Below are 12,016 nucleotides of genomic sequence, written 5' to 3'. Positions count from 1 at the left end.
ACAAAGCTATCAAGTTTAGGATGCCAGCATAACAAGAGAATGGTGTTGTTTGTCTGGTGTTTTTATTTCTTTTGGAATTAAAAAAACAAGCAAATGTCTTTTGTTTGGTTTTAGGTTTTGTGAAAGCCCAATTTTGCAAAAATGATGGTCATGACTGGATGTTGATTTTATTATTTGTCATTTTTCACCAGCATTTTATGAAAAAATAGTGCCACATTACAGATTGTTTGGGAACTGTCTACTTAGCATATTAACCGTCTGACTGCCAGCATTACATGGTATTTTGTCTGCTCCCAGATTGGATGATTGAAAGTTCTTAAAGAAGAAAACAATGGATAATATAGCAAGCTAGGCATTTCCTACAAACTTTCATACAATTTATTCAAGCTAAACCTGGGAAATTCAGATTTGTGAACATTTTCATGACTATTTCATTTTCACTGATGAACAAGGTATGGTAGGACCCCCTGTATATGTAAGGAATGAATTATTTGTCAAATATTAGTAAATCATTTTTTTATTCTTCTACCAGCCTCTAGGCATTGGCAGGTGCAGAATGTAGCTCAGTAACTTAAATTGCAGTTATGTCTGTATACCTGAAAGCAGGATTTGGCCCAGTGTGAATGCATAACAACTGCACATACCTGAAATTAAGCAGTCAAAAGCACAAATAAAAATTGGATGCTACCTAGTAAAAGTACTTTGTAGCTTAACAAGCAGCAAAGAAGAATGAATGGAGGTTAGGAGAAGCCCTCTCCTAAGTCTTCTCTCTCTTCTCAGCCATCGGGCTGACTCCGTTTTTTGGACAATAACAAATGCAGAGCTTACTACTGGCTAGATTGTGACTTGGTTTACAGCACTGGTGGGCAACTTGCAGCCCGTAGGCCACATGCAGCTCAGAGTTCCATGTGTGGCCTGGGAGACATTTTCTTTTACTGTTGCCCACATGCAGGGTTGCCAGATTCTGCTGGTTTCTGTCCACGTAATATTTTTCCTATCAATATTACTAAAGTGATATGCACGTAAAGCAAGGGCCCATGAAGTGAGGTGCGTGCCGACTGCACACACTGACTGTGAGAGCGGAGCACTTCCTCTGTCTCCAAAGAGCTACTATTGTTCAATTGGCACACCCTGCAAATTCTAGGTACGCAAGTAGGGTTGCCAGGTGTCCAGTTTTGAACTGGACCATCTGATATTTCAGATTTCTATCTGGGAAACAAATTGAGAAAATACTAGACATATAAATGTCCGGTATTTTCTAATTAAGTTTTATTATTATCATGGGTATCAATACGTAGTTGCATACTGCCTGGCTGGTAGACACACTCACGCTGCGTGAGCGTGTCTACCAGCCAGGCAGTAGGCAACCATGCAATAGAGAGGAGTGGGGCAGAGCCAAGGTGGGATGGAATTCCCAGGGCCAGACTTGCCCGTGCATGGGATGGGCAGCATCCCGGGATCTGCGTGCTCCCTGCCAGCCAGTTCCCACCAGCCAGCCCTGCTCTCCCCAATCCCCTCCCGGCCAGCCCTGCTTCCCGCCGTCTGGTTCCCCCCCACACACACACCTCCTCCGGCCAGCCCCATTCCCCCCGACCCCCTCCCGGCCAGCCCTGCTTCCCGCCATCCGGTTCCCCCCCACACACACACCTCCTCCGGCCAGCCCCGCTCCCCCCGACTCCCTCTGGGCCAGCCCCGCTTCCTGCCAGCCGGTCCCCCCTCCTTCCTCTCCCCTAAATCTGAGATCAAGTGTGTCCAGTATTTTTTTAAACCATCTGGTAACCCCAAACACAAGTGCAGTTAGCAAAACTACCCTATCCCGGGAGACTGTCCAGGTTATGACAATCTTGCAGCCCACTGAGATGGAGAGCCATTCATGTGGCCCACTCACTAGCCTAGGTTGCCCATGTCTGATTTACAGGATCACACAGGGGAATGAGAAATCCCACCACCACCCTCATACGTTACTCAGACCTTGGGTTCAGGTGTGCCGGTGTGAGTAGGTTCTGTTCTGTGCACCACTTCCATCCCTCCAAGAGCAGACAGGCAAGGACTGATGGCAAATAGGGGGTAATTTGCTATTGATATGCTAGTGACTGTTGGAGGATTCCATTCTCAGTGTAAATGTTAAACTAGAATTACAGCAAAGTTTGCTTTTCATAGCACACCATCAGTATCTGACACCAAGCATTCCAAATATCATGATTATTAAATATGATAAAGTTTGGGTTCCTTTTCTTTGCCACCTTGGTTTTGAGCTTTTAGGGTTCACATTTTCCAGCTCTTATCTACAAGCAGGAGGGCCAGGCTGGCAGATTCGAGCACAATTCAGACTAATAGCAGCTGCGCCACCGGTGCCCTGCAATTTTGGGTGACTTACCAGGCTTTACTGATGTAGCTCGCACACACAAACAGCCTTCCAAGATGCAAGCCAAACCCTAAGTGTTCATGGATAACTGCAGCCTGCCAGACCCACTGGGTTACATTCTGGCTCCTGCCAACCATGATTATACTGCATGGTGACCCCAACATACACCTCAATTTTAAATTTTTCCTTGGAAATATATGGTCTATACTGCCCAGTCCTCTCCTGGACAACACAAGTCCATTTATGTAACAGAAATAAACCCCAGATTGAGTTTCCCAGACTTCAATTTAAACACACTGGATTAAATTAAATAAAACAAGTTTATTACTGGAAAAAGAGATTGTAACTGAGGCAATCACCAGTTTAAGTGAGCAAATGTCGGACTGTTTAACTAGACAGTGGCTCCACTCACACAAGCTCGTCCTTTATCTCCTCATCTAACCATGGCTGTAAATAGTGTCTCATTCCACCCCACGTTGGAACCCAAATGATGAAAATCAGCCGCATAGATGTAACTGGCCCACCTCCCTGTTGTAAGTCCTGCCTGCTGCCTCAGCAATTTGCACACAGTTGGGAACATCAAAGATAAGGGACCTGGCTTGAAAGAATGCCTCCAATTGTTGCTAGAGAGGGCTGGATTGTTCCAAAAGAGGCGGAGCTCAGGCCTCTCCCATCAACAAACAGGACATGTCCCACACGGGCCTCCTCTGTAGGGAATGATCAGGGGGGTAGGAGGAACGTGAGTCAACGCTGGTTCGGGAACCTCCCAAATGTGCCCAAGTCTCTGTCAAATTTGTTGGGCAGCAGAACCTTCGACTCTGGGAGGGATGGAGTAGAATAAGCCAGCAAAGAAACCTGCACCTTCAGGGCTGCATTCTGTGATTGCAGAGTGTTACTGGCCCTGCATCTTCCACTCCCACAGGGTCCTGGATAAGGTCCATGCTAGTGCCAAGGACCAGTGTCCATAATTTTAAGGACTCCTCAATCTGTTCACCAACTGGGACCAGGGTGGTCTAGCTCAGTGGCTGAAGTAGGCATCATGTCTAATGGTCAGAGCAGGTGCCATGAGCCAAGGACTAGGGGCAGCGCTGGAGTCAGTAGTCAGAAGTTGAAACCAAGGGTCAAACTGGAAGGCAGGCCCTGGAGTGAGCAGAGTAGCAGGCAAGGGGGAGTCAAGGCAGAGTGCCAGGAAGGAGCAGCCAGAACAAGGTAATTCAGGAGCAAGCAGAATGGTGGACATGAGCATGCAGGAGCCAGTGAGCTACTCCTGCTCTTTTATGCCTGCAACCAGTCAGGTGGCATGGCCATTCAAGCAGCCTTTTGCGGGCCAGCTGTACTGATGAGGCTGCCTGGAGATGAGTTCTACTCCGGGCCCTGATTCCTGGCACAATCCAGTTTTTGATATTACAGCAGAGCACAAAGAAGCAAGCAACTCTCTGTGCAGATCGCTATTATATAACTAAGGTTGACCTTAGCTGACCATGGGGCCTGATTCCCATTTACACCAAGGCCCGTTTACACTGCTCTGGCTGTGTAAAAGTGTAAATGGGAATGGAGAATGACATTCAGGCAGAAGGCTTGTGCTGGCCAGAGAGGCAGGGGGGATGATAGAAGGCCCCACTTGATGGGACCTCCACCCTGATCCCTTCCTCAGCCCCCAACCCTCACTCTCACACCCTCCCGTGCCCCACTTTCCTGCCCTGCCCCCCATATCCTCAAGGCCCTGCCCGGACTCCTGCACCCCCCCATACACAGCACCAGGTCTCTGCCCCAAAAGACCCAGGCAATGTCAGGTAAGTCTGTCAGTACACATTATAAGGAAGGTATGATCTGTGTGAGGATGACTTAAAGACAGGGGCACCATTATGGACACTCCAAGGAAAACATCATCTCAGTGTGCCGATATAATCAAGAGACAGAACAAAACTTCAGGATTATCTTTAATCGTCATATCAACGAATTTACCTGGTACTTCAGAAAGGCTAAATGATTTATTCACAGCATCATACTTAGCACCTATTTTAAAGATAGGTTTAACATTTTTCCACCCTCCAGCACAGTTGTTTTTTAATGAGATTGTACGTGTTTGTTAGCAGAACAGACACTTCACTCTATTTTCTGTTCTATTTAGATTCTGATGCATATTATTGCTATAGCATCCGACTGCCTAACGAACACCACTATCTAGTTCTGGTAACTTGTTGCTGGTTGAACTAACAATTTGTTTTAACATTCCCTTTTTTGATGCTTCCATGTCTAACCGTGTCTCATCTTTATTCCCTGAAGAAAACAGGTTTGGGATAGCTCTCCAACATCTTCCGTTGAGAAGATTTATGCTGGTGTCATTTAATGTCTCTGCAATGTCTTAATCTTCCTTAATTGCCTACTAGCAGTATTCTTAAAGAGCATGTGAAAGGAGGAGGAAGTAAATGCACTTTGGGATCTTTTCCTTTGCTTTCAGTCTCTGAGCCCCTAGGGTGCAGTTGCTTTAGGTTTTCCACCATTATGAGGGCAAGACATTTACTTTTATTTCAAACACTAGCTGAGATTTTCATGCAATCTCTTTATTTCAGCAGCTGGCCCATCAACAGTGGCAGCATCCGGCACCCCATGCCCTTCACAATCGCTGCCAGGTCGCCATCCCACATGCTCCAGAGCCCCATGTCATGCACTCTGAATCAGAGGCTGCAGTTCAGGAGAAGGGGGCAGTGTTCCCTCTAAACTGCATGGCAGCACAGCTTCACAGGGTTCCCTCTAAACTGCATGAAGCCCTGAGCCTCTGACTGGGCAGGACTGATTAATCACCTGTGCAGTTTAGAGGGAACACTGAAGAGGGGCAGGTGGAAGCCAATACGCATGGGGAGGTAATTTCTCTCTAAGGTGCGCACCTGCACAGGTGCGCACTAACAATTTGAATCCCGCCCACCTCCTTAGCAGAGTTGCTCAGATGCTGCTCAGCTGCTCCAGGGCAGAGCCATGTGGCAGGCAACTGCCCCGCTCCAGGAGCAGCTGGGCAGCCACCACTTGGCCCTGGCCCTAGGTTCAGCCCTTCTGCAGGGCTGGAGCTGTGGCCACAGTGAGCCACATGGCAGCTGCTGGAGCTGGAGCCAGGGCTGTGGTACTAAAAATAGCATCACAGCCCTGATCCAGGAACAGCTGCACCGTGGTCACGACTACAGTCCCGGCACATGGGGCAGCTGCCTGCCACGCAACCCCGTGTACCAGGACTGGAGCTGGGGCCACAATGGTAGTTTTAGTACCACAGTCCTGGCCCCAGAAGCCACCATGCAGCCCTGGCCTCAGCTGCTCCTGCGGCTGGGCCGTGTGGTGAGTGGCTGCCCTGTATGGCAGGCCTGGAGCTGGCCCGCAGTGCAACTACTCCTGGGCCGGGGCCAGGGTAGTAAAAATAGCAACATGGCCCTGTCTCCAGTCCCGGCACATGGGGCAACTGCCCACCATGTGGCCCTGCCCCGGCACCAGGGGACTAGAGGGGGGTAAGGGGTGCATGTGTCCGGAAGGCAGAAGGGAAGGGGAAGAGTGAGAACTAAGGGGAAGGTGGGGTGAGGAGATAGGGTTGTCAGGTGTCCGGTTTTGAACTGGACAGTCCAGTATTTGAGCTTTCTGTTCGGGAAACAAATTGAGAAAATATAAATGTCTGGTATTTTCTAAATAAGATGTTATGTAGATTGTGATGTCAAGTGTGTCCAGTATTTTTGTTGAAACCATCTGGCAAACCTATGAGGAGAGTAAGGGGCTTGTGTTGAGGGGAGAGGAGGTGGCCAGAGCAGGAGAAGAAAGAGGAAGGTACCTAAGGGCAGGATGGAGGACAGACAAATGCCATGGACCACAACTTTTTGGCATGGACAATGCAGGTCATCTGATCTGTCACATTGACAATGAGGGGAAAGAGCAGGAGAAGGGGAGGAGGGATGGAAGGTGTCAGTGGGGGTGAAAGAAGGGAGGGGACAGAGTGATGTTGGGAGAGGAAAGGGAAGGGGTGGAGGGGAGAGGCAATAGGAGCAAAAGGAAGAAGGAGGAGTGGGTGTCAGGAGAAGAGGGGTTGAAAGGATAGGCAGGCATGAGGAAGGGAGGAGATGGAGCAAGAAATATTCAATAAACTGTTGTCTAGGTATGCAATAGACAGTATATCCTATACAAGCTCAGAAATGTTAGTCTGAAAGGCCAATTAACATAGATCCCTGAAAGGGGAGCCAGATTTCATAGAGAAGGAAGCCCAGCTGTGGTAGATCTGGAAGAGGACTATAAACAGAGAATGTTGGCTACTGGAAATTTTTCAGTATTAATTTTCTTTTTATTTGACTTCACATTAAAGAAACTTTTAAAGTCAGGTACTTAGTTACTTGTCCTGTTTTAGTATTCTTTCTTCCATAACATTGTAAAAAATAGTTATAAGATATTTGTTAATAACTTGGGTGCCACAGTGGCACGCATCCAAACAAGTGCACATGACCTCAATATTGGTGCACAAGACAAAACTCACTCCACTCATAAATGGAAAATCTTAGAGGGAAAACACTGGTGGGAGCTGGCTTTTAAGCTGGTTCTCCATGCATGCTGGCTCCACTGATCCACCTGCTGCCCCCGCTGCGAGGACCAGCTCCCCGCCTGTATACGTATAACCACTAAAAATTCCATTGGTTACATGTTTACATAATTACATGATAATTAACATCCCTAGGCCATACTGTAGCCTTATTTAATAGATATAAACACACATGAGGGAAAAGAATAATTTAGGCTAGTGAAAAGGTGAGTAACTAGGAGAGACGGTATGACATTAAGAGGTCAATTTAGAATAAATGTCAATTACCACAAATGTAAGAAGCCCCATTGCATAGGAGATTTAAAAGTAAAACTAAATACAATAAGTACTAGGGAATATAATGTAGCATAGAAATGAAAGACATACCCCTACACAACATTTCCATGATGGCTCAACATTTTCACATTGCCATTGAACAAGATGAGACTCTTAGATTTCCAAATATAAAACTCAATTAGTCATTTACTTAATATGGAGAGTATTCATGCTGATATCTGGTTCAACCCTGGCATGAGCGGACACAATTCCACTAAACAGATTAATAGAGTCCATGGCCAGATGGCACCATGGTAATCAGCCAGTCTGATAGCCTTATCTTTCTCTTGATTAAGCAAATATATTGAGTTCCTTGAGTCTGTCATTATAGGGAATGTTTTCTAATCCTCTAATCATTCTCATGGCTCTTCTCCGATCTTTCTCCAATTTACCAACATCCTTCTTGAATTGTGGGCATCAGACCTGGACACAGTATTCCAATGGTGGTTGCACCAGTGTCAAATATAGAGGTAAAATAATGTGTATTTACTTAAGATTGCCCTCTTTATGCATCCCAGTCACATTAGCCCTTTTGGCCACAATATTACACTAGGGTCTCATATTCAGCAGACTATCCACCATAACCCTCAAATCTTTTTCAGAGACAAAGAACATAGTCCCCCATCCTGTAAGTACGACCTATAATCTTTGTTTCGAGACATAGACATTTATGTTTTACTATATTAAAATGCACTTTGTTTGCTTGGATTCGTTTTACCAAACAATCTAGATAGCTCTGAATTGGTGACCTATGTTCTTCATTATTTCCCACTTGCACATCTGTAAACTTCATCAGTGATTTATGTTTTCTTCTAGGTCATTGATCAAAATGCTAAATAGCATGAGGCCAAGAACCGAGCAAAAAAAGTTTGATCTATCTAATAGTCCAGTGGTTAGGGAACTCACCTGGCATGTGTGGAACCCAGGGTAAAATCCCTGTTCTGCCTAAAGAGGAACAAGACTTGCTTCTGGTGTGGTAAGTCCCCTAATTATTGGGCTACCAAGTCAATTATCTGACCCAATAAATATTTACTTACTCCAGTGGGAGAGTAAGAGTTGCTAGCCTCCCGTTGTCAGAAACTCTGAATGAGCAACAGGGGATGAATTACTTGGGATATGTCTACACTACAAGTTTTCTAGGCAAAAAATACGCTAATGAGGGGCTCATTTGCATGAGTTACAATCTCATTTGAATATTTTCTGCCGATCCGTTTTTGCTCTGAAGTTTTTGCGCAAAAACAAGCAGTGTGGACATTTTTTTTTTGCGCAAAAAACCCTTTTCCCGCAAGATACTTATGCCTCAAAAAAGGATGTTTACTGATCTTGCAGAAAAGGGGGATTTTGTGCAAAAAGAAAACATCCACACTGCTTGTTTTTGCGCAAAAACCCAGCGCGAAAATGGATCAGGAGAAAATATGCAAATGAGATTGCGACTCATGCAAATGAACCCCTCATTAGCATATTTTTGCTGAGAAAACTCGTAGTGTAGACATAGCCTTTGATGATTACCTGTTCTGTTCATTGGTCAAAAGACAGGATTCTGGGCCAAATGACCCAGGATGGCCATTCTTATGTTCTTAACCAATTCCTTCGGGAGCCCACTGGAATCAGACCTGCTTGATGTTTATTACTCTTTTACAGTTACATTTTGAGACCTATCAGGGAGCCAGTATTTAATCCATTTAATGTATGCCATATTAATTTTATATCATTCTAATTTTTTAATCAAAATGCAATGAGGTACCAAGTCAAATGTCACACAGAAGCCTAAGTATGTTATATGAAAACTATCGTCAATCAGACTGGTAATCTCATAAAAAATATATCAAGTTAGTTTGACAGGATCTATTTTCCATAAACCCATACTGATTTGCATTAATTACACTATCCTCCTTTAATCCTTCATTAACCAAGTACCACATCAGCCACTCCATTATCTTGCCTAAGATCAATGTCAGACTGACAGGCTTATAATTATGCAGATCATCCCATTTACCCTCTTTAAAAACTGGGAAACATTCACTTTCTTCCAGTGCTCTAGAGCTTGCCCAAAGCTCCAAGACACATTGCAAAATGTTACTCCTGTCCTACAAAAAGGGAGTAATAAAAAAAATGGGTCTGTAGCTAATGGAAAGATCCTGAACAAATTTCAAAATGAACTACATGCCCACACATTAAAACAAGCTTTTCAAGCCCATAGGATAGCCAGTAATAATGCCTTCGATTCTGACATGCATGAAGAAAAAAAACTATAATACTTTTCAAATGACAGTCTGAATCTTTTGATTCAGAAATATGGTGCCTAATCATGCTGTGACTGACATATATCACAATCAGAGCTGTGCCATTGATTTAAAGTGCAAAAGAATTGAATCCATTAGCTATGGTAAAGCATGAAGGGTTGAGTCTTAGGCAAATCAGCCAGATCTAGGCAAATTCTAGATAAACCACAACTTTTTGGCATGGACAATGCAGGTCATCTGATCTGTCACATTGATTCACTGCGTCCGAAATTAGGATGTCTCTTTCCTCCTATTTCCCCAAAATGTGCAAAACTATATTTTGCAGCACACCATCCATTAATGTGCACACAGACACAGGTGATCATTGTGTCTTATAAACAGGTAGGGAGGACATCTCTATTCTGAAGAGCTTGCAATCTGACTCAACTTTTAAAAAACTAGCATTATCTAACATACTTTAAAGAAAGAAAACACAGGAGTTACTTCTTAAGAGTCAAATAAAGTCTCCCCCATTCCTGCCTCAACACAGCAGCGAAAGATACAAGTTGCCCAAAATTTGTATCTTCCCCTATGTTAATGTTCAATCTAGAATAGTGTTTTGCAACCTTTTTTATAAAGTACCCCTTTTTCAAAAAAAAAAGTGTAATATCCCCAGTACCTACAGTTTTCAGACACGCAATTTTTTTCTACCATTGGAACACATTTGTTTAAACAACTTAATCGTAGCCTGGCAGGCAATGAAATTTTTGGGTGTAAAAAGTACAAAAATAATAAAGCACTGTAAAACTTAAAACAAAAATTCAGTTTTCTCCAAATTTCAGTTGTGTTGACGTACCCCCTCCCCAGACTTCTTTCAAGTATCCCTAAGGGTACTTGTACCACTTGTTGAGAAACACTGATCTAGAACACCTAAGGACTACTGCTACTCTGGGTAACCAACTGAACATCAGCTCAAGCTGCGTTCACTTCTCCCCTCCTAATTTGTACGCTTTCTGCTGATTTGCCACAAGTATTTGACACAGTGATAATAAATTGCCAGACCTGCCAAATCCCACTTGTTTGGAGGAAGCCTGTGTCATTTTGGATTCATTTTGAGGAGTTTTTTAAAATAAAACATCTCACTCTTGGGTTTGGTTACAAATGTTTCAACCAAGGCATTTCACTCCTGTTTCCTCTGCCATCCCACTATTACAGAGTGATGTCCCGGGAAACAGCACGACCAGCCAAGGGAAAACAGAAACTCCTTGAGAACCTAACACAGGCATTAAAGAAAAAGAAAAAGCTCAGCAATCAGGGAAACATTTTGTTTTATGACGATGCTAAGTTAGGCAGGCAGGGCAGCCAGACCTCAAAACCTAGTGTGACTTGATCCAGAACGAAACCAATCATGTGAAGGCCACAGCATTTATAACTACTGAGGAGACAGCTCAGGGAACTGTTTAGGAGACTTTGGAACTGCATTATCAAAAGGATGGAACAGTATTCAAACTGCAGACACACATTGCGCCTCTCTCGCTGGTACATTCAAAGTGTCGGGGGCGCTGTGGTTTGTGGGGCGCACACGCCACCCGCTGCTCTGCAACCCGGGGGATCGTGCATCCCACTGCAACGTGGGAAGTGGTTGCATCGCAAGGGAAGCAGCGGGTCTAACTCCTACTGAGCCACACGGCGGGGAGAGAAGAAAATCTCACCTCCTGGCACTGAGGCAGCCGCACGCCGGAGGAGGTCTCCGCAGCATCCCCAGTCCAAGCCGCTTGACAGCAGATTAAAGCCCAGCAGCAAATCCAAGCGGGGAAGCAAGAGCGCCAGGGAACCACCCAGCAGCCGGGACCACAAAACCATCTCGTCTTCGCTGCCCGCCGCGGCATCTTCTGCACGCCGAGCTCTCCCTTGCGCTCCTGCCCCGCGCCTGGTCCTCGGTGCTTGCTGCGGGTTTCCAGCCCCGCGGCCGGCCGGCTGCTGGCAGCGGCTCTGAGCCTGGCCGGCTCTTTGCTTGCCAGGGGTCTGGCTCGCTGGGCTCCGAGGGCAGGAGTGTCCGAGCTCGGGCTCCTCTCCCCGCCGGCGGTAGCGCCCTGGCTCGCAGCCGGGCAGTGGGCGCGGGTGGCAGCGGCCGCTCACTCCCGGACCGCCAGGGCAGGGCTGACACAGCCGGCGAGCGGCACCGCGCGGAGAGGAGGGGCCCCGGGGAGGAGGAGGAGGAAGAGGCGGTGGCAGCGCAGGCGCGGGCCTGGAGAAGGCGCTGCCGCCCCGGGGAGCGCAGCTGCTCGGCTCCCAGCTTGGAGCGCGGAGGTTCCGCGCCTGCAGCGGCCCTGGCCGCAGCCTTCGCCCGCCGAGCTCCCCGGGGGGATGGGGACCCCCTCTCGGCCGCAGCCCCGCCGGGGCAGCCGCAGCGGGCTCCTTACACGGCCAGCCCAGGACCGTGCCCTGCCCCCGGGGCGCTGAGCGCCCCCGGCTGCCTCCCCGCGGTGCAGCCACCCTCCCGGGCTGGGCTCCGCCGTCAGCATTACCTCTCTGCACGAGGGCAGCCCC

At 46.7% G+C, this 12,016-nt stretch overlaps 1 protein-coding gene across 1 annotated transcript in view; it reads right to left on the bottom strand.

Moving 5' to 3' along the window:
- The window catches only part of ELAPOR2 (endosome-lysosome associated apoptosis and autophagy regulator family member 2), a 156,801-nt gene extending 144,991 nt beyond the window's left edge, over window positions 1-11,810 (bottom strand). The window contains exon 1 of the mRNA XM_075926150.1: window positions 11,179-11,810. Coding sequence (XP_075782265.1) covers window positions 11,179-11,355 — 177 coding nt within the window. The 5' untranslated portion in view covers window positions 11,356-11,810. The remainder of the gene's footprint in view (window positions 1-11,178) is intronic.
- Window positions 11,811-12,016: the final 206 nt, after the last annotated feature.

This window comes from Pelodiscus sinensis, chromosome 1 (genome assembly GCF_049634645.1).
Source record: "Pelodiscus sinensis isolate JC-2024 chromosome 1, ASM4963464v1, whole genome shotgun sequence".
Classification (NCBI taxonomy): Eukaryota; Metazoa; Chordata; order Testudines; family Trionychidae; genus Pelodiscus; species Pelodiscus sinensis.
This window is presented reverse-complemented; position numbering and strand designations above follow the sequence as displayed.